Raw genomic sequence first — 18,354 nt, 5'->3', positions numbered from 1 at the left:
TACACAAGTTGTTTTAATCCTTCTGATACTATTTCATAACATGAATGACTTGCTTCAATAATTTCTCTTCCTGTTCTTTCCCCATTAATATATGGTAAAATTTCATTTATTCCAATATCCTCTTCTCCAGCTCCTAATTCATTGACTTTAACTGGAACTTCATCTATTCTTATTTCTTCTATTGGATTAGATGGATCAATTGCTAGTCTCACTCTCATTTGTATGTTATTTCCAAATTCAACGTTACAAAATCCATATGTATTTAAACAATTCCTTAAATACTTAATAATTTCTCCTAACCCTTTACGTTTCTCTTCCTTTATTATATAGTCTTCATTAATTTCTAATATTCTCAATTCTTTATTTATTTGTTTAATAATCGCTTCATAACAACTTATTGCTCCATCCGTTGTTCCTTCATCAAATACAAAACATAAATTGAATAGTAATGCATTTCTCCCATATTTCCCATGCTTTATCATCGTGGGATATCCAACATACGTTTTTCTTTCTGACGTAATTTTAACTAATCGATTGCAAAATCCTTCTTTTGGAATAACAAAATCTGATATTGAACTAAATACCTCCGCCTCGATTGCTTTTTCTGGGTCTTGATACACTACCATTGGCCCATTTGTATTGTCAAATAAACAAAAGAAAATACTTGACACTTTCGTTCCCATTCCTTGTGTTTCTTCTTTTTTAGTTTCTTATTTTATTATCCATCTTTTCTTCTCTCTTTTCTTTCTTTATTCTCTTTATTCTCTTTATTCTCTTTGTCTTCATTGAAATTCTCTTGTCACTTCTCTTTGTGTTGTGTTCTTTTGAATAACCTTTATTGGTGTTACTGACTATTATTTTTCTTATCATTTGTATTATGTCTTTACAAGGATTTCTTTTTCTTTATTATGTAGTGTGTTTTTTATATAACAAATAAAACACTGTTTACAATAACCATGTTCCAATGACTACCCAAAAGAGAGTGAGAAAGTAGGTTTAGTAGCAACAGGAAATTAAGCAATGAGATGACTCAATAACCCAACGCATAGAAAGAAATTCATAATACACAGTAGATTAGAGTTGAAGTAATGAATGGATAAGAATGGATAAGAAGATGAACGAGAACAACGAGGTAGCTAAGAAGGGGAGAAATGGAGAGAGACAAAGAAGGGATGATGGAGAAGCACAACGAAAAGAAAAAGGATAGGAGAGAAGAAAGAGGACGAAAGAGTAGAAATTCAACAGAAATACAAAGAATTGGAGAGGGAGTGGAAGTTCAGTTGAAAAGAAAGGAGAAATAGAAAGCGAAAGAAAAAAAAAAGACATAGAAAGAAAAAGGAAGAGATAAAGAAGAAGAAAAAGAGAGAAAAAGTTGAAAAAGAGAAGAAAAAACATTGAAAAAGAGGAAATAGAAGAAGAGAAAAAGAAAAAGAAGGATGTGGCACCACGGGGCAAAGGACATAAAAATAAGAGAACAACTAAAAAAGATATAAACATGGCACAATTAAAAGCAGATCTTTCTAATTTGGAAGAATGCCTTCCAAGTACACTTTCACAAGAACAAAGAGCAGTTGCTAAAACACAATTCTACAAAGAATTAGCAGAGAAAGTACATAAATTTTATAAAGGAAAGATTCAAATTATGCCAAAATGTACACTTGCAGGATTTAATTGGTTTAATGCATATTATACACCAGGAGTATCAAGAATCTCAACAAATATTAGAGATAACAATGATTCATCATTATTCTATTCATTAAGAGGAAACTTTGTAGGAGTAGTTTCAGATTCCACAAGAGTTCTTGGAGATGGAGATGTTACACCACCTGGAGGACTTGGAGTTATGGAAGGAAAAGCATTATTAATGAAATATTTAGGAGGAATTGATGCAGTCCCAATTTGTATTGATTCCAAGAATAAAGAAGGAAAGAATGATCCAGATGCTGTTATTGAATTTGTCCAAAGAATTCAACATACATTTGGAGCTATTAATTTAGAAGATATTTCACAACCAAATTGTTATAAGATTCTTGATGTTCTTAGAGAAAGTTGTGATATTCCAGTATGGCATGATGATCAACAAGGAACTGCATCAGTTACACTTGCAGGATTATTGAATGCATTAAAATTAGTAAAGAAAGATATTCATGAATGCCGAATGGTATTTATTGGAGCAGGATCATCAAATACTACATGCCTTAGACTTATTGTTACAGCAGGAGCTGATCCAAAGAAAATTGTTATGTTTGATAGTAAAGGATCACTTCATAATGGAAGAGAAGATATTAAGAAAGATACAAGATTCTATAGAAAATGGGAAATTTGTGAAACTACTAATCCAAGTAAATTTGGTAGTATTGCAGAGGCATGTGTTGGAGCTGATGTTTTAATTTCACTTTCAACACCAGGTCCAGGAGTAGTTAAAGCTGAATGGATTAAGTCTATGGGAGAAAAACCAATTGTATTCTGTTGTGCTAATCCAGTTCCAGAAATCTATCCATATGAAGCAAAAGAAGCTGGAGCATATATTGTAGCAACAGGAAGAGGAGATTTCCCTAACCAAGTTAATAATTCAGTTGGATTCCCAGGTATTCTTAAAGGAGCATTAATTGTTAGAGCAAGAAAGATTACAGATAATATGGCAATTGCAGCCTCAAGAGCACTTGCTGAATTTGCTGAGAAGAGAGGTATTAATCCAGACAATATTATTGGTACTATGGATGAACCAGGTATTTTCCCAAAGGAAGCAGCTGATGTTGCTATGCAAGCTATTAAAGACGGAGTTGCACGTGTTACTGATCTTACTTGGCAACAAGTCTATGATATTGCTGAACATGATATTAAGGAAGCAAGAGAATCAGCACAACTCTTACAAGATTCAAAACACATTGTTGACTTCCCACAAGAAACTCTTAATGAGTGTCTTGCTTATGCTATTAACAAAGTCACTGGAAAATGAATCAATTAACAAATTAAGAAGATTTTAAAGGTTTTTTTTTGTATTTTTTGATATATTTTACATAATAATAAAGTATTTGGAAAAAAGAATTTTGTATTTATCTTTGTTGTAATTTTTCTTTCTTTAGAACTTGTAATTTTATTCTTCTCTTTCATTCATGGAACTTCCTTCTTCTCTTCTTCTCCAAGAAATAACCTCCCAATCTCCTGAAAATGATCAAGTTTTCAGACTTACACAACGTGTATCTCAACTAGAAGAAAGAGTCTTTTTATTAGAAAAAAGACTACAACAGACATTGACTTATCTCATTTCTTCTCACACAAACATACAACAATCCCCTTCTCTACCTCAACCTCTTTTTGAAGAGAAGAAAAAGTCACTTGAACATGAGTTACAAACAATTCTCATTGAAAACCAAAATCTAAGACATCAATACTCACAACTTATTTCATCAAATCAAATTCAACCTCTTTCTTCCTTAGTTAGCTCACAGAATAGTACTAATTCAATTGATAACATTTCTATCATTATCAATGACATTTCTAATAATACATTATCACCAACGGTAGTTCAACAAATCCAACAATTAGATTCTCAACTTTCTTGTACATCTAACTCAAGTAATAATACAAATCTGTCGAATACTTTTCTCAATGATTCATCCAAAACTATTCAAAATTATATTATTACAAATTAGTCCTTTTTCACATTAATCTTCATTAAATATAATTTCTTAATTGTTAAAACAAAATTGATTTTTTTTTATTATTGTTGTTCATCATATTCATTTTAACTCTATGATAATACTTCGTTAATTGCTTTTCTTTAACTTTCATTTTATTCATACCAATCTGTTTATTTTTATTGTCATAACATTTCTATTGTATTTCATTTCTTAATGTAATTAGAAAATAGAGAATATTAACTGTTTTAATATCATCTTTTTGTTTTCAATAAAAAACCATAAAATATATTATAATTATTGAATATGTTAATACTAAATTTTAATCTATGAAATAACTATATAACAATGAGCAATGAAGAGTATAAATTAGATGGCTCTACTTTTCTCAAAATGGTTCTTGTAATTGACCCATCTTTTTCAAAGTTTATGGAAGGAAATTATGAAAGAATAATGAGATGTAATTCATCAATTGACCATATGGTTACACTCAGTACTGCTTTTTCTCAATTCTACAGAAATGTTTCTATTCCTTATGAAGACAGATTTCAACTTTATAAACATGTTACTCTTCTTAAAACTAATCCTCAAGCACAACTTATGTTTCAACAACTCGATGAAAAAACTCAAAAATTTCTGTGTATGTTTTTTGGTGAAATTAAACAAATCCAAAACTCAATAAAACTCAATGGCTATAATCGCTTTAGTGATGAAAATCTTCGGAAAGAATTTGACAGATATCTTCTTTCCCATTCTCCTGACTCAATCAAAGATTACGATATCAATAAATTAATTGACCCTTTCTTTCTTGACCAACACCAATCATTAGTATCAAAGAAATCAGATCTTCTTACTAAATTCCAATCCGCATCTCCAAAACAACTCTACAACATCCTTATTTTACTCAAAGTAGCAAAATCACATCATCCGATGAAAATGATTTTGAAATAGACTTTAATACATTAACTAATTCAGAATGTGATCAAATTTTAAAAGTATTAACATCCTCTAATTGAATTTTGTACTTTAAGTTATTTACTCTTTTCTTTTTACCAACTCATTTCTTCTTTATCTTTTATCTTGTCTCAAATAACTACTCTCTTCTTATTCTTACTTCATTCATCCTATCATTACTCCTCTTTTCTTTTTAGTATTCATCTATTATCTCTCTTAAAATCATCTCTGACATTTAAAAGAATGTATTAGTATTAAAGTTTGCTTAAGAAAAAAGTTACTAAAAATTAATATTAAGAATAACATACAATTGAATGATATAAATTGCTTAACATCATTTGGTTGAACTTTGTTTTTGAGTATTATTGTTAAAGTCTGAGTACTTCAAAACAAGTATTATGTCAAAGTCAACTTCTACAAAAAAATTAAATGAAATTAACCGATATTGAAAACATTCGTTCAATTCAATTTTTATCCTTGAGTATGCTCTGGGGCTTTAATAGTTTCATCAATTGAAATAATTAATGAAGCAGCTTCAGTAGCAGCAGCAATAGCATTTAATTTTATTAAAGCAGGTTCCCAAACTTGAGCCTCCATCATATCAAGAATACCTTCTTCATTAACATTGACACCATACCATAAACCTCCTTCTGCATGTTTTTTTCTTAATAAATTAAGGATATTTGTTGGATCAAATCCAGCATTATCAGCCAATTGCCTTGGGATGCCTTCGAATGCTTTAGCATATCCAAGAATGACGTATTGAATTTTACCTTCAATAGTCATTGCATATTCTTTTAATTGTCTTGAAATTTCCATTTCAACAGCACCTCCTCCTGTAACCATTTGTTTATGTTTCAAAGCCCTTCTGACAATCATAATAGCATCATGTAATGATCGTTCTGCCTCATCAATGAAATGTTCTCCTCCTCCTCTTAAAATTATAGTAGAACTTTTTGCAGCAGTACATCCACTAAATAAATTATATCTTTCTTTTCCTATTTGTTGTTCTTCAAATTTTCCACATGTACCTAAAACACTATCATTTAACTCTGAAACAGTAGTTTGTATTTGAGCTCCTGTAGCAAGACAAACTCTTTTCATATCATCTTCTTCAACTCTACCAGCACAAAAGATTTTCTATCAGCGAAGTACTGAGTAGCAAGGTCACCAATAGGTAATTTAGATAAAACAATATTTGCTCCTGACTTAACTATGTTTTCTAATTTTTCATAAAGAATAGACCATTCTGCATCAACAATTTTTTGATATTGAGTAGGGTCATCAATACGTACTTCTGCATTATCTTTTTCTTTCTTTAATTCTAATTCAATATTTAAACATAATATCTTTGGTTTATAAAACAATTTTGGTTGTTGTTCAAATCCAGCATAACTAAAACATTTCTTAAAAGCAACTCCTTCTAATGTAAATGAATCTTCTAATGATCCTCCTTGTTCTTTTTTAATTCCAATCATATCAATATCTAATTTATCATCTAAGTGCATAACACTTTGAACAACAATATTAGTAAAATGTTCTCTTTGCATAGCAATTAATTTACTTTGCATTGATGTTTTGGCACAATTTTTTAAATATTCCATTAAATCTTTTTTATCAAAATCAATTTTCATTGTATTAACTACTTCTCTAGCTTTATTTGATGCCATACGATATCCCTTAATAATAACTTGTGGATGAATACCATCTTCAATTAATTTCTTGGCTTGTGAAAGTAATTCTCCTGCAAGAACTACTACAGTAGTAGTTCCATCTCCAACTTCTGAGTCTTGTGCCATTGCTATATCAACTAAAGCTTTAGCTGCTGGATGAACAATATCCAAATTTTTCATTACTGTTGCCCCATCATTAGTTACAAGTATTTTCCCATTTTCAATAAATAACTTGTCCATTCCTCGTGGTCCAAGAGTAGTTTTAACAATATCAGCAATTGCTTGACATGCATTAATATTACTAATAATTTGTCCTTTTCCTTGACTAGTATCTGTTCCTTCTTTGAGAAGGATAATTGTTGGGTTTAACATGTAACTCATTCCTTAAATATTTCTTTTAACAAATTTAAAGTTTAACGGTTCTTTTTTTTTTATTTCTTTTTAAACAAAATAATAAAATAAATGTCTTATAAAACCAAATTATTTAATTTGTGTTATTTAAATTAAGGTTTAATAATTGAAAGTTTTGTTCATTTAATGAAGGAAAAATACAAAGAACATCTTTCAAACGAAACTGCAATTTCAAGACAGAACTACTATAATAACAAATTTATATATTCTCCACCTAATAGCCTTAATTTAGCCTCTTTTAAAGATGATATAATTAATATAATAATTTACTGTGTTATAGTGAAAAAATAAGTAAACTTTGAAAAGAGATAAATATTTAATAGTAATTTGGCGTTTATCTAGAACAAAAAAAAGAATCCTATTTGATCTAAATTATCTCCAAAGATAATTTAATTATAAAAAACTAAACTTATTCTATTCTTGAATGGAAAAGGGTTTTACCATAAACGAAGAATGACTTCCATCAAGAAGATTCTTAAAAAGAAATGTGTTTTATTCTCAAAGAAGTAACTGAAAATTTCACATTCTATGTCTAGATTGAATAGAGGAGGTAAAATTGCATCTCTTATTGATCGTTATGAAAATAACGACAAAAAAAAGCAAGAAGATGCTAGAATTGTAGCTGAAGTCCGTGCTTCTCCTAGAAAAGCAGCTGAAGCAAAGGCTAAAGAAGAAGCTGAAGCAAAAAAGATACAAGAAGAAAATGAAAAAAAAATTTTAGAAGAAGCCAGAATCAAAGAAGAAGCTGAAGCAAAAGCCAAAGAAGAAGCTGAAGCAAAAGCTAAAGAAGAAGCTGAAGCAAAAGCTAAAGAAGAAGCTGAAGCAAAAGCTAAAGAAGAAGCTGAAGCAAAAGCCAAAGAAGAAGCTGAAGCAAAAGCTAAAGAAGAAGCTGAAGCAAAAGCCAAAGAAGAAGCTGAAGCAAAAGCTAAAGAAGAAGCTGAAGCAAAAGCTAAAGAAGAAGCTGAAGCAAAAGCTAAAGAAGAAGCTGAAGCAAAAGCTAAAGAAGAAGCTGAAGCAAAAGCCAAAGAAGAAGCTGAAGCAAAAGCTAAAGAAGAAGCTGAAGCAAAAGCCAAAGAAGAAGCTGAAGCAAAAGCTAAAGAAGAAGCTGAAGCAAAAGCTAAAGAAGAAGCTGAAGCAAAAGCTAAAGAAGAAGCTGAAGCAAAAGCTAAAGAAGAAGCTGAAAAGAAAGCTAAAGAAGAAGTTAAAGAAGAAAATAAAGAAGAAGTTAAAGAAGAAGTTAAAGAAGAAGTTAAAGAAGAAGTTAAAGAAGAAAATAAAGAAGAAAATAAAGAAGAAAATAAAGAAGAAAATAAAGAAGAAAATAAAGAAGAAAATAAAGAAGAAAATAAAGAAGAAAGTGAGGTTCAAGATACTACACCATCTGAAAGAGTAATGTCAAAAGGAGAGAAGAAAGCAAGAAAAGCACTTGAAAAAGTTGGACTTGTTGAAGTACCAAATGTTATTGAATTTTCACTTAAAAGAGCAGGAAGTAAATTCGTTATTAATCAGCCAGCTGTTTATAAACTTCCATCAAGTGAACATTATGTAGTATACGGTGAACCAAGAAATGAATATATGGACGAAAAGACTAAACGTATTCTTGAACAACTTCAAGCTAACATGAAAGAACAACAAAATACAACTGAAGAGAAAAAAGAAGAACAAGTCAATGAAAGTAGTGCTCCAGCTACCACTGAAGCTGTTGAAGATGATGGATATGTTCCAGTTGAAGCTGATGTCAATGTGCTTATGTCTCAAGCTAACACCACACACGAAAAAGCATATGCAGCTCTTAAAAAGACAAAAGGTGATCTTGTGAGTGCTTTCTTTGAATTCCAATAAATTACCTACCTATTTACTTCATCCTTTTGGTTTTTTGAAAAAAAGTTTTTAATAAATAAAAAAATTACAATAATATAATAGCTAATAAAATGAAAATAAATCTTAAAAATTCTTTAAACTATATGGAAAAGGAAAAACCTCGCATTGACGAAAATGCTTTGTTTCAAGACGTTAATTTCGGTGATGTAAATGACCCATACGCAAGTGCGTATTCTATGTCAAATCCGTATGGCATCGACAACCCATACGCCACTGTCACAACACCAACTGAATCATCACCTTATTCAGGAGATTCAACAAATAACACAAAGAACTATTCACAACCATATTCTTCAACCAACCAAGCAGATCCATTTCAACAGATAAATAGTTCAACTAAAGAGGATACGAATAATGATGATGGGATTTTTGATGAGATAGAAGCGCAACGATATTATTGTGAAGAAAAACCACTTCATAATTTACCACATCCATTACAACTTCTAGAAAAACGAAAACCAGGAGTTGATCAACGTGCATCATTATCTATGGATCATGGTAAAATTGATTTATATAGTAATGTAGTTTTTGTAGGTAATTTACCGGATGGAATAGACGAAATGGGTATTGCTAAATTATTCCAAAGTATATGTGTTCCAAGAAAAATTGTTTTATTTTCACAAAAACATCATTGCTTCATTACATTATACACAAGAAAAGATGCTATGGCAGTCTTTCATTTCTTATTCAGATATGATACAGGAAGTCATCCCCCTTTTATTGTTAGTTGGGGAAAAGAGTATTGGATGAAAAAGGATGAGTATGACGAAAGAATTGGCAAGTGTATTATTTCTCCAGAAGTGATTCCTCCTAATATCATTGTAAATTTTGATAACTCATATGTGTATGTAGAGGATTTGAATAAAATATATGGAATTCCTGTTCCAGTTATACCTATGGAACAACCAATACCTCAAATGTTATCTCCTCATAGGTATGATTCACCAAGAGATCGTTACAACTCTTATTCTCCTTCTAGAGACTATAGAGAGGTAAGGTCTCCACCAAGAAATTCAAGAGAAAGAAGAAGAGATCATTAAATATGACTGATTAATTAATTTTTGTTTGGAGCATTCAACTACTTTTTGCTCATCGTTGTTATGAGTTAAGACATTATTTTGTACATTGCAGTTACTTTTTTTTGTTTCTTAACACCAGCCAAGATAGAGTTATTTTTTTGATGGCAACGATGTTGTTTTAAACAAGACAAGTAAACTTCTCCACAACCATTTATCTTCTTTTCATTACATAAAGCCTTAATTCTAGAGCAATGGATTGAGTCTTCGTAAGGACATCCCTTTGTTTTTCCTTGAACAAATATGATTAATAAAAATGTGAATAAAATGAAAAACATTTTTTACAAAAATTCTTTGTTAAAAAATTTAGTCTTAAATATTAGTTTCTTTTCATTCTAAATAGTATCTTGTCTAAAATCATAAAAAAGAAAAAATTAACTAAAAACCCAATATTAATTATTTTATGTCAAAAACATATGTCTATATACCTAAATCTAAAAGAAAGCCTAAAGAAACTGAAGATGAAGATGGGTTTCAATCTGTTAGTAAAGGAAAAGTAGCTACAAAGTATTCTTCAAGAAATGAGTCACCATACCAAAAGAAGCAACAAGTAAAAGGTTCATATCATCCCACTCCAAAATCATTCAAACAATCTCCTGATTCAATTAAATACCAAAGAGAGTTTATTCAAGGAAGTTTGTTTATTTCAATTTTTTAAATGAATTAAAAATTAATAATTATTTCTCAGCTGAAATTGAAAATAAAATATTTAATGAATATAAAGCACAAAAAAAAATTGCTTTAGATAACTTTCTTTTTTTATATTCAAAAGAATTACAAAGTAAACCTATTACAATTAGTAATGAGTATGTATTTGAATACCGTTCATCTGTTGAAAGTCAAAAAAGTAAAGAGATTGAAGTTCAATAAATTAATTTTTTTCCATTGTTGTCTTTTAGTGTTTGTTTAAAACAAAAAGTCTTGCCTAAATACCATCATCAAGAGACTTACCACAGAAAGCTAAGACAAATTCATTTATTTGAATGAAGTCTTTTTTGTTTAAGTCATACTTAATCATGAAATTTAAAATCGACTCAGGACGACCAATTTTTTCTAATAATTTATCAACAATATATCGTGGTAGTATTTTTTCATTTTTAACATCAAGCATATCAAAGAGTTCAACATAAATAGAGACATAATCAAATTCCCCATTTTCATCAACATAATATTCAAATAAGTAATAAAATTGAAAGAATTCGTTAGGATCTAATGACTTATTTTCATCAACGTCACAAACATAAAACATTGTACTAAGACAAATTTTATTAGTCTGTGATATTTGTCCAACTGTATTAATAACATAATTTAATACTTCATCATATTCTATTGACTTAGAATAATCCTTATCAATTAGTCTAAAGGTTTTAGCAATTTGTCGTTTCATTTTTTCTTGTTTTATTTCTTCTGAATCATCTAATTTAATTTCATCCAATTGCATAAAATAACATAAGTATTCTTCCAAATTTAATTCTTTTTTTCCTGCTTCATCATATGTTCTAATTAGGTCATTTGCTTCTTCTTCAGTTAATGTATCTCCATCTATTTGTTGAACCAAAAATGAGACTTCTTGACTATTAATTAAACCATCATGATCACCATCAACACAATGAAAAAATACTTCATACATGTCTCTTTCAGTAATTACTTTATTTTTCATACATTTTCCAATTGGAGTCATTAAAATAATAAATTCTTCTTTATCTAAGTATCCATCACAGTTAATATTTCCAACATTAAATATAACTGGTAGAGCAGTTCTTAATGCTTGTGTGTTTGTTTCTCCAATAACAGTTATTAAAGCACTTCTAAGACTATCCATATTCATTTTATGACTTGGACATAACTCATCAAATAGTTTAGAATATTCATCACTTGTAATTGATGTTCTTATTAAATTACAATTCTTTTCTTTTTTAATATTATCATTTCTTAATATTTGAATTGTAGTTCTCATATTTTGAGGTTGTTCACTGTCATACTTTAAATCAGTTTGATTTCTTGCTCTTAAATTATTAAAGAAAGAATCTGGTATTTTAGATGTGCATAATCCATTACTTACATGAATAAATTCATCAATTTGAAGAACACCATCACCATTGCTGTCAAGTTCTTTAATAGATTTTTTAACATTATCTTTTTTAATATCAAAGCCAGATTTTTGAAGAAACCTTGAATATTTTTGTAATGTTAAAAATCCATTATATTCATTGTCAAGTAGTCTAAATGAAATAACATTTAATGAAAAAATATTAATTCCAACTTTCTGTTCTACAAAAGCAATTTGAAGACATAACTCATTAAATTCATACAGTTTAAATTTATGTACACGGGACGTATCCATTAGTCTAATCACTACTTTTAAAGCATTCACATGTTCTTTAATTTTAAATTGTTTTTGTAATCCTTCAAGTACATCGCTATCACTAATATAACTTTTTCCTTTAGCATATTGATCAAACAACGATTTAAATGACCAATCTAAAATACATTGTTTAACTGTAGATGAGTCTAATTGAACTTCATTAACATTTTCATATAATGAAATAAATTCATCAATACTATATAAACCATTACTATCAACACCAGTTTCTTTTTCTAGTCTCTTTAATTTTTTTGAGTTTGCTTTTGATGTTTTAGTAAAATATTTTGAAGTATCACTTCTCTTAACTTTTAAGTTTTTAGATGGATCAAGTAAAAGAAATACAATGGCAGCAATATGGGCAACCGTAAATGTTTTATATTTAAAAATAAAAGCATCTATAAATTGACATATTCTTGTGTATTTAATAACATCATATTTTTCTTTAACAATTGCAGGAATAAGTTGTTCAATAAAATTTGATTTTTTTGAAAAAAAATAGTCATTAATGTCATTTGTAATTGATTCATATGTTGAAGTTCTAGATAATTTATTAAATCTTTCAATAAATATCTCTCGTGCCATATTATAAATAGTTTTAATAAGATTTTTGAGATTTTAGTAAGTCAAGACATGACAAGATAAGTAAAGAAATCTACTTTTTTTGTCTCTTTTGTATCTTGTTTCAAGTTTTTTAAACAGAATTAATTCCGGAATCTAGATATTTCTTGATTATCCAGTTTCTAGGAATAAATATAAATTCATAAGATTTTTAAATAAATTTAGTTAATTTATCAATCATTATTATCATCTTCTTTTCTCATTTTTTTATTCTCAAAATTATCATTAATCTCTATTTTATCTAATACAATATTTCCATCATTTTCTTTTGTCATTTTTTCTTTAGTCTTTTCTACATTATGTATTAGAAATCTGATTTTCTCTTTAACAGTTTGTGGAGTATATGAGTTAATATAGATATTAAACACAAATAATGGATGTTCTTTGATTTCTTTTAAGATCCTTTCCCAGTCTTCTCCATATTCTGCATATTTTCTTAACATCATTGAATCTACTAATGGATCAGTTTGAGAATTTCCAAAATAAACGTATGGAGTTAGTACTGTCATATCATCAGGCTTAGCTTTGATAGCTTGTGCTAAGTCTTCTTGTTCTTTTTCTCTTAATTTTCTTTTTTGTTCACTTTTAAATAATGAATTGTATAGTTTTTCTCCTTCATTGACTTCATTATATCTTTGAATAAAAACATTATTGTATCTTTGAACTTCTTGTTTATCTTTTCCCATATATGTACTAATTTCATCTAGTTTTTCATAACCATATTTCTTCATGGCTGTTTTCCATTTTCTAAAGTCATTATCATCCCAATCATAAAAGGTTTCTTTTAATAACTTTTCTTTTCTTTGATTATCTTCATCACTAAGGTATTTTGGATGTAATATTGGATCTAATGAATCTCCTTTTAATATAGCAAATGTAAGATCTTCTTTGAACGTTGCATTTAGTCGTTTGTATTCTTCATTTTCTTTATCTAAAAGTTGAAGTAATTCTTTACTTGGAAATTGTAAATCTCTAAATTTAATAGCAGGAGGTTGTTTTAATGTTTCAGTACGAACCAATTTCATATTTTCTTTATAACGTTCTAAATCTTCTAAATTATCATTTTGCCCAAACACTTTTCCTTCAAATTCTCTTATATCAACTTTTTCAACTCCAAATGCAAAATTAGTTAAATTCATCATTCCTTTTTTTGCTGTCTCTGTTTCTTTTTCAATTTCATTCTTTAGTTCTTGTGTCTTTTCTTTTCCACTTTGAATAATTGATTCAATATCAATATCCTTTAAATCTTTATTTTTTTCTTTTACTTTCTTATCATCACTTTCTTCTTTTAAACACCCAGTTAATTCTTGTTGCATAATTTGTAACAATTCTTCTTTCCCAATTGCTGGTTCTGTTGCTGTTTTTCCACTTTGCATTACAAGTCTATTTAACATTAATTTTCTTTCTGCAACTCTAATCAATCGTTGTTCAGCAGTTCCTTCACAAATTAAACGATAAACAGTAACTGGTTTAGTTTGACCAATTCTATGAGCTCTGTCCATTGCCTGAATATCAGATTGTGGATTCCAATCAGAGTCATATAATATAACGGTATCAGCACTTTGTAAATTAATACCTAACCCACCACTTCGTGTTGATAACAGAAAAATACTAACCTTACCATTTGGGTCATTAAAATCTTTAATTTGTTCAACACGATCTTCTTGTTGTGTTTGTCCATCAATTCTATAATGCTCAATATCTTTAAACACAAGATAATCATCAATAATATCTAACATCCTTGTCATTTGTGAAAATATTAATATTTTTCCATTATTTTTTAAATGTTTTTCAACTAACTTTTCCATTACAATCATCTTAGCAGAAGATAGACATAAGTGTTCTCCATTGACATATGGCTCTGGCTCTGCTCCAGGCATAAGATATGGATGGTCACAAACTTTTCTTAGTTGAGTCATAGTGTTATTCAATTTTGATTTAACAATTTTGTCTCCAATAATAACAGTTACATCACCCATTAATACTTTTCTGTACCAAATTTTTTGAAATGGTGTAAGTTGTACAAAGATTTTAATTTCCATTTTTGGTGGTAATTCTTTTTGAACATCTGTTTTTAACCTTCTCAACATAAATGGTTTAATAAAATCTCTAATAGAATCAATATATCCTTGAAATTTATCTGACTCAATTGATTCAAATATTTCATCTAATTCTTTTGTATTAAATATTTCAGGTAATAAAAATTGTAATAATGACCATAATTCATGTAATGTATTCTGTAATGGTGTTCCTGTAAGAAATAGTTTATGTGATGCATTAATTTCACTTAAGTCATTATAGAAACGTGTATTTTCATTTTTTGCACTATGAGCTTCATCTAATATTAAATATACAAATTTTTGTTTCTTTAATAGTGATTTCTCTTTTGAAATAACTTGATAACTACAAATAATCACATCAGCCTTTAGTTTATCTTTATCAAAATTCTCTTTTCTACAATCCTCTCTTGATTCTCTTGTACCTCCCATTAGAGCAACTTTTATTGATGGCAACCATTTATTAATTTCATTTTTCCAATTGTCAATTGTAGATTTTGGAGATATAACAATATGTGGTCCATGACAGTCTTGTACATGATATAAATATCCTAATAAACTAATACTTTCTAATGTCTTTCCTAACCCCATCTCATCAGCAAGAATTGAATTTACCCCAAGATGATGTCTTCTGATTAACCAATTTAAGGCATCAATTTGAAATGGTTTCAACTGTCCATTTTTAATATCTTATAGATTAATTATTTGTTAGATATTAAATAATACTTATACTTGTTCTTTTTCAATTTAAAAAACTCAAATATAATTAACACAAAATTAACAAACAAGGTGGACTATTTTCAAAATACATTGCTGTTGAAATTGATTGAACCACTGACTCTATATCTGTATCTTCCTCATCTTGAATACTTCTTCGTGCTCCTTTTTTATTATTTTTTCTTTTTTCTATAGATGGATCTTCTGTTGCTATAAGAATTAATTCTTTAATGTGTTCAATCTTCTTATCATTATCTAATTCTTTAAATTGAATTCCTTTGTTTAGTTCTTTTATTTTTTTATTACGCAACAGTTTAATTATATCAATAGAATCTTCAAGACTCGGGGTTTCAGTTCTACTCATTAAGATAAAGTGATTGAAGATCAGATTTTTTTAGATTTTTCATTTTTTAATAAAAAAGACAAGAAACAATACATATAAAACCTAAACCAATCATTTTAAAAACTCCTTTTAATAATACCTTATTTCGATTAGTCTCATGACTTATTTTGTTATCTTAGTAATCTGAAGTTTTCTGAAACAATAAACCAAACATTCTCTGACGATCTTGAGAGAATAAATTGATGATAAAATTCTCTGGAATTATTTTCGTTGTTATTATATTTAACACGACCAGTAACAATGAAAAGAAGACTTCCTCCTTGTGCAAGATCACCAATGGGTTGTGAGTCATATGTTTCAATGTCATATTTTCCTGGAGTTAATGAAATTAAATGATTTCTAATTTGTGCAATTCCACTAAAAAAATTACCATTCCAGTTACTAACAGCTTGTTGATGATACATTTTTAATAATTCGTCAACTCTTGATTGGAATAATGCATAATATAATTGAACAAATTCATGAGCAGCAATGGCAGTTTGTGTGATACTTTCTTCAGCTGATGACATACTAATGATTTTTAAGATGAAGCTCCAAAGAAATAACAAAATTTTTATTGCAATTAATAAATTGAAAAACCTGAATTAAAAGAAATAAAAAAAGTTTAATTCAATGAAAGATAAATAAATTCTTTTGCACATGAACTAGTCATTTCTATCAATGTCGGAGGAACATATTCTGAAGAAGAAACCTGTTTAACTTTACCATCTTTTTTACATAATAACATTAATGGTTCTTTTGAGAATAAAGAACGTAAAGAAAAGCAAAACTCACAATCTTTTTGTAATTGCCAATGAGTAGTTGGCTGAATTGAGGCTTTAGTAAAGAACCCAAATACTGATTGATGTTGATTTCTCATGAATGATATAACCCCATTTTGAGAATAAAGTGGTTCTTTGGGGAGAGTAACGTCATGATAAAGAAGGTTGAATGATTTACATTGAGTCCATTCTTTTATTTGAATAATTTCATTTGAAGTAAGTAATCCACAAAAAGGAGTATTTTCATTAACAATAAGATTTTGTTTATTATCAAATGAAGTAAGATAAGTTTGATAAATTTGATTGTCTTTGAGTAAAGAATTACACATATTCAACATTTGATTTTTTTGTGATAAAAGAATTTGAGTTTTATCAAATGAATGAAGTAATTCTGTATATTTATTATTAGTGAGTTGTAAAGCAATCCACATACTTTCTTGAGCACTTTTTAATTCATTAATTTCTCTTTGATATTTGTTTACTTTTTCATCATGTTCATTTTCAACAGCAATTTTTTCTTTTCTTTTGTTCTTTCGTATAGTTTCTGAATCAGATGAATAAGTTTCTGAACCTTTTTCTTTTAATATTAATGGAGGGTCTCTTGTTGGTGATTTTCTTACATCAGTCATTAAAATTTTAGCACAAAGATTTACAACAACTTGGGTTGTTGATGAAAATTCTTGAAGAAAATCATCTTGAACTGTTCTAACATTATCAATAAACTTCTGTGGAAGATCTCCTAATCGGCTAAGAAGGACATGAAGTTTATTAATCAAGTTTCTTGAATATTCCAATTCACTATCTTCCCAACTATTCATTTTTATTAAAAAATTTTAGTTATTTTTTTACTATTTTTTATCCTAAAAATTAAATAACACAAATCATTGATCAATATACTTTATTGTTATTGAAGAAAATTCAAGTGGTGTCATTCTATTTTCAGGTTCTAATTCTAAAACCAAACAAAGCACTTCATTATATTCACAACTTCCTAATAATTCTTTGATGTTTCGTTCTTCTATTAATGATTCATATTTTTCTATTAAATGACCGTCTGGAGTAAAAACATTATTAACATTTTGAGTTGCTTGACATAGGAGAGATGGTGGAAATAATCCAATGGTTTCTCTCATCATCATTAGTTGGTCAACATCATTATCTGCTGGAAATAATACATCTCCAATAATACATTCAAATAATACACACCCAACACTCCAAATATCAATTTTATTTGTCCATTGACATCCTAAAATAACTTCAGGTGCTCGATACCATCTTGATTGCACATATTCTTTCCCAGAAGAATGATAATCAATAAGAGCATTCCCATAATCAATTAATTTATACACACCATTGTTATTTATCATAATATTACTTGGTTTTATATCACAGTGAATAATTTTTAATTCTTCCAAATATCTTAACGTATATTGAAAGCAATGAATTAGTGATGGGATTGTGTGTTGTACATAACCACTATCAGAATCTAATAATTCTCTGAGAGTATAACAAAGTTTTTCTGATACTACAAAAAAACAATGATTCCATTGGAAGCAGTCAAACAATTGAAGAATTTTGTTATTTGGTTTTTGTTTCATTATTCTCCAAATATTATTCCAATTGTACCACTCTTCTTCAGATTGAATCTTTTTGAGTATAACATCATTCCCTTCAAACAAATCAATAGAAATATAATTTTCACTGTGCTGACCATCTCCAACTCTTTCATTAGTAATTTCATATCGGTTATTAACCAATAATCCCTTTTTCATTTGGAGATACCATAACCCAAAACCC

At 28.5% G+C, this 18,354-nt stretch overlaps 13 protein-coding genes across 13 annotated transcripts in view; 6 read left to right on the top strand and 7 right to left on the bottom strand.

Moving 5' to 3' along the window:
* Positions 1–683, bottom strand: part of EHI_044980 (tumor suppressor candidate 4, putative) — a gene marked incomplete at both ends in the record, with an annotated part of 789 nt that extends 106 nt beyond the window's left edge. Inside the window, one exon of the mRNA XM_001913354.1 lies at positions 1–683. This exon is cut by the window's left edge and continues 106 nt beyond it. Coding sequence (XP_001913389.1) covers positions 1–683 — 683 coding nt within the window.
* An 812-nt stretch (positions 684–1,495) lies between these two features.
* Positions 1,496–2,959, top strand: EHI_044970 (malic enzyme, putative; the record flags this gene model as incomplete). Its single annotated transcript, XM_643498.1, has 1 exon — positions 1,496–2,959. The coding sequence occupies one exon, from the start codon at positions 1,496–1,498 to the stop codon at positions 2,957–2,959; it is 1,464 nt and encodes a 487-aa protein (XP_648590.1).
* A 157-nt stretch (positions 2,960–3,116) lies between these two features.
* On the top strand, positions 3,117–3,656 carry EHI_044960 (uncharacterized protein; the record flags this gene model as incomplete). The annotated part of the gene is made up of 1 exon (XM_652107.1): positions 3,117–3,656. The coding sequence occupies one exon, from the start codon at positions 3,117–3,119 to the stop codon at positions 3,654–3,656; it is 540 nt and encodes a 179-aa protein (XP_657199.1).
* A 333-nt stretch (positions 3,657–3,989) lies between these two features.
* On the top strand, positions 3,990–4,592 carry EHI_044950 (uncharacterized protein; the record flags this gene model as incomplete). Its single annotated transcript, XM_001913353.1, has 1 exon — positions 3,990–4,592. One exon carries the CDS (start codon positions 3,990–3,992, stop codon positions 4,590–4,592), a length of 603 nt encoding a protein of 200 aa, XP_001913388.1.
* A 474-nt stretch (positions 4,593–5,066) lies between these two features.
* Positions 5,067–6,649, bottom strand: EHI_044940 (T-complex protein 1 subunit eta, putative; the record flags this gene model as incomplete). The annotated part of the gene is made up of 2 exons (XM_001913352.1): positions 5,067–5,645; positions 5,726–6,649. 2 exons carry the CDS (start codon positions 6,647–6,649, stop codon positions 5,067–5,069), a joined length of 1,503 nt encoding a protein of 500 aa, XP_001913387.1.
* A 558-nt stretch (positions 6,650–7,207) lies between these two features.
* EHI_044930 (eukaryotic translation initiation factor 4 gamma, putative) lies at positions 7,208–8,521 on the top strand (the record flags this gene model as incomplete). The annotated part of the gene is made up of 1 exon (XM_652110.1): positions 7,208–8,521. The coding sequence occupies one exon, from the start codon at positions 7,208–7,210 to the stop codon at positions 8,519–8,521; it is 1,314 nt and encodes a 437-aa protein (XP_657202.1).
* A 122-nt stretch (positions 8,522–8,643) lies between these two features.
* Positions 8,644–9,600, top strand: EHI_044920 (uncharacterized protein; the record flags this gene model as incomplete). Its single annotated transcript, XM_652111.1, has 1 exon — positions 8,644–9,600. The coding sequence occupies one exon, from the start codon at positions 8,644–8,646 to the stop codon at positions 9,598–9,600; it is 957 nt and encodes a 318-aa protein (XP_657203.1).
* A 439-nt stretch (positions 9,601–10,039) lies between these two features.
* On the top strand, positions 10,040–10,506 carry EHI_044910 (uncharacterized protein; the record flags this gene model as incomplete). Its single annotated transcript, XM_652113.1, has 2 exons — positions 10,040–10,271; positions 10,325–10,506. 2 exons carry the CDS (start codon positions 10,040–10,042, stop codon positions 10,504–10,506), a joined length of 414 nt encoding a protein of 137 aa, XP_657205.1.
* Positions 10,507–10,561: 55 nt separating this feature from the next.
* Positions 10,562–12,583, bottom strand: EHI_044900 (EF-hand calcium-binding domain containing protein; the record flags this gene model as incomplete). The annotated part of the gene is made up of 1 exon (XM_652114.1): positions 10,562–12,583. The coding sequence occupies one exon, from the start codon at positions 12,581–12,583 to the stop codon at positions 10,562–10,564; it is 2,022 nt and encodes a 673-aa protein (XP_657206.1).
* Positions 12,584–12,792: 209 nt separating this feature from the next.
* Positions 12,793–15,757, bottom strand: EHI_044890 (helicase, putative; the record flags this gene model as incomplete). Its single annotated transcript, XM_652115.1, has 2 exons — positions 12,793–15,365; positions 15,463–15,757. 2 exons carry the CDS (start codon positions 15,755–15,757, stop codon positions 12,793–12,795), a joined length of 2,868 nt encoding a protein of 955 aa, XP_657207.1.
* A 149-nt stretch (positions 15,758–15,906) lies between these two features.
* Positions 15,907–16,305, bottom strand: EHI_044880 (nuclear transport factor 2-like export factor 2, putative; the record flags this gene model as incomplete). Its single annotated transcript, XM_652116.1, has 1 exon — positions 15,907–16,305. One exon carries the CDS (start codon positions 16,303–16,305, stop codon positions 15,907–15,909), a length of 399 nt encoding a protein of 132 aa, XP_657208.1.
* Positions 16,306–16,400: 95 nt separating this feature from the next.
* EHI_044870 (uncharacterized protein) lies at positions 16,401–17,375 on the bottom strand (the record flags this gene model as incomplete). The annotated part of the gene is made up of 1 exon (XM_652117.1): positions 16,401–17,375. The coding sequence occupies one exon, from the start codon at positions 17,373–17,375 to the stop codon at positions 16,401–16,403; it is 975 nt and encodes a 324-aa protein (XP_657209.1).
* A 63-nt stretch (positions 17,376–17,438) lies between these two features.
* EHI_044860 (protein kinase domain containing protein) lies at positions 17,439–18,329 on the bottom strand (the record flags this gene model as incomplete). The annotated part of the gene is made up of 1 exon (XM_652118.1): positions 17,439–18,329. One exon carries the CDS (start codon positions 18,327–18,329, stop codon positions 17,439–17,441), a length of 891 nt encoding a protein of 296 aa, XP_657210.1.
* Between the last annotated feature and the right edge of the window lie 25 nt (positions 18,330–18,354).

The sequence above is a fragment of the Entamoeba histolytica genome, genomic scaffold (genome assembly GCF_000208925.1).
Source record: "Entamoeba histolytica HM-1:IMSS scf_1104750516975 genomic scaffold, whole genome shotgun sequence".
Lineage (NCBI taxonomy): Eukaryota > Evosea > Mastigamoebida > Endamoebidae > Entamoeba > Entamoeba histolytica.
Note: the sequence above shows the minus strand (reverse complement) of the source record. Positions and strands in the feature narration are given on the sequence as shown.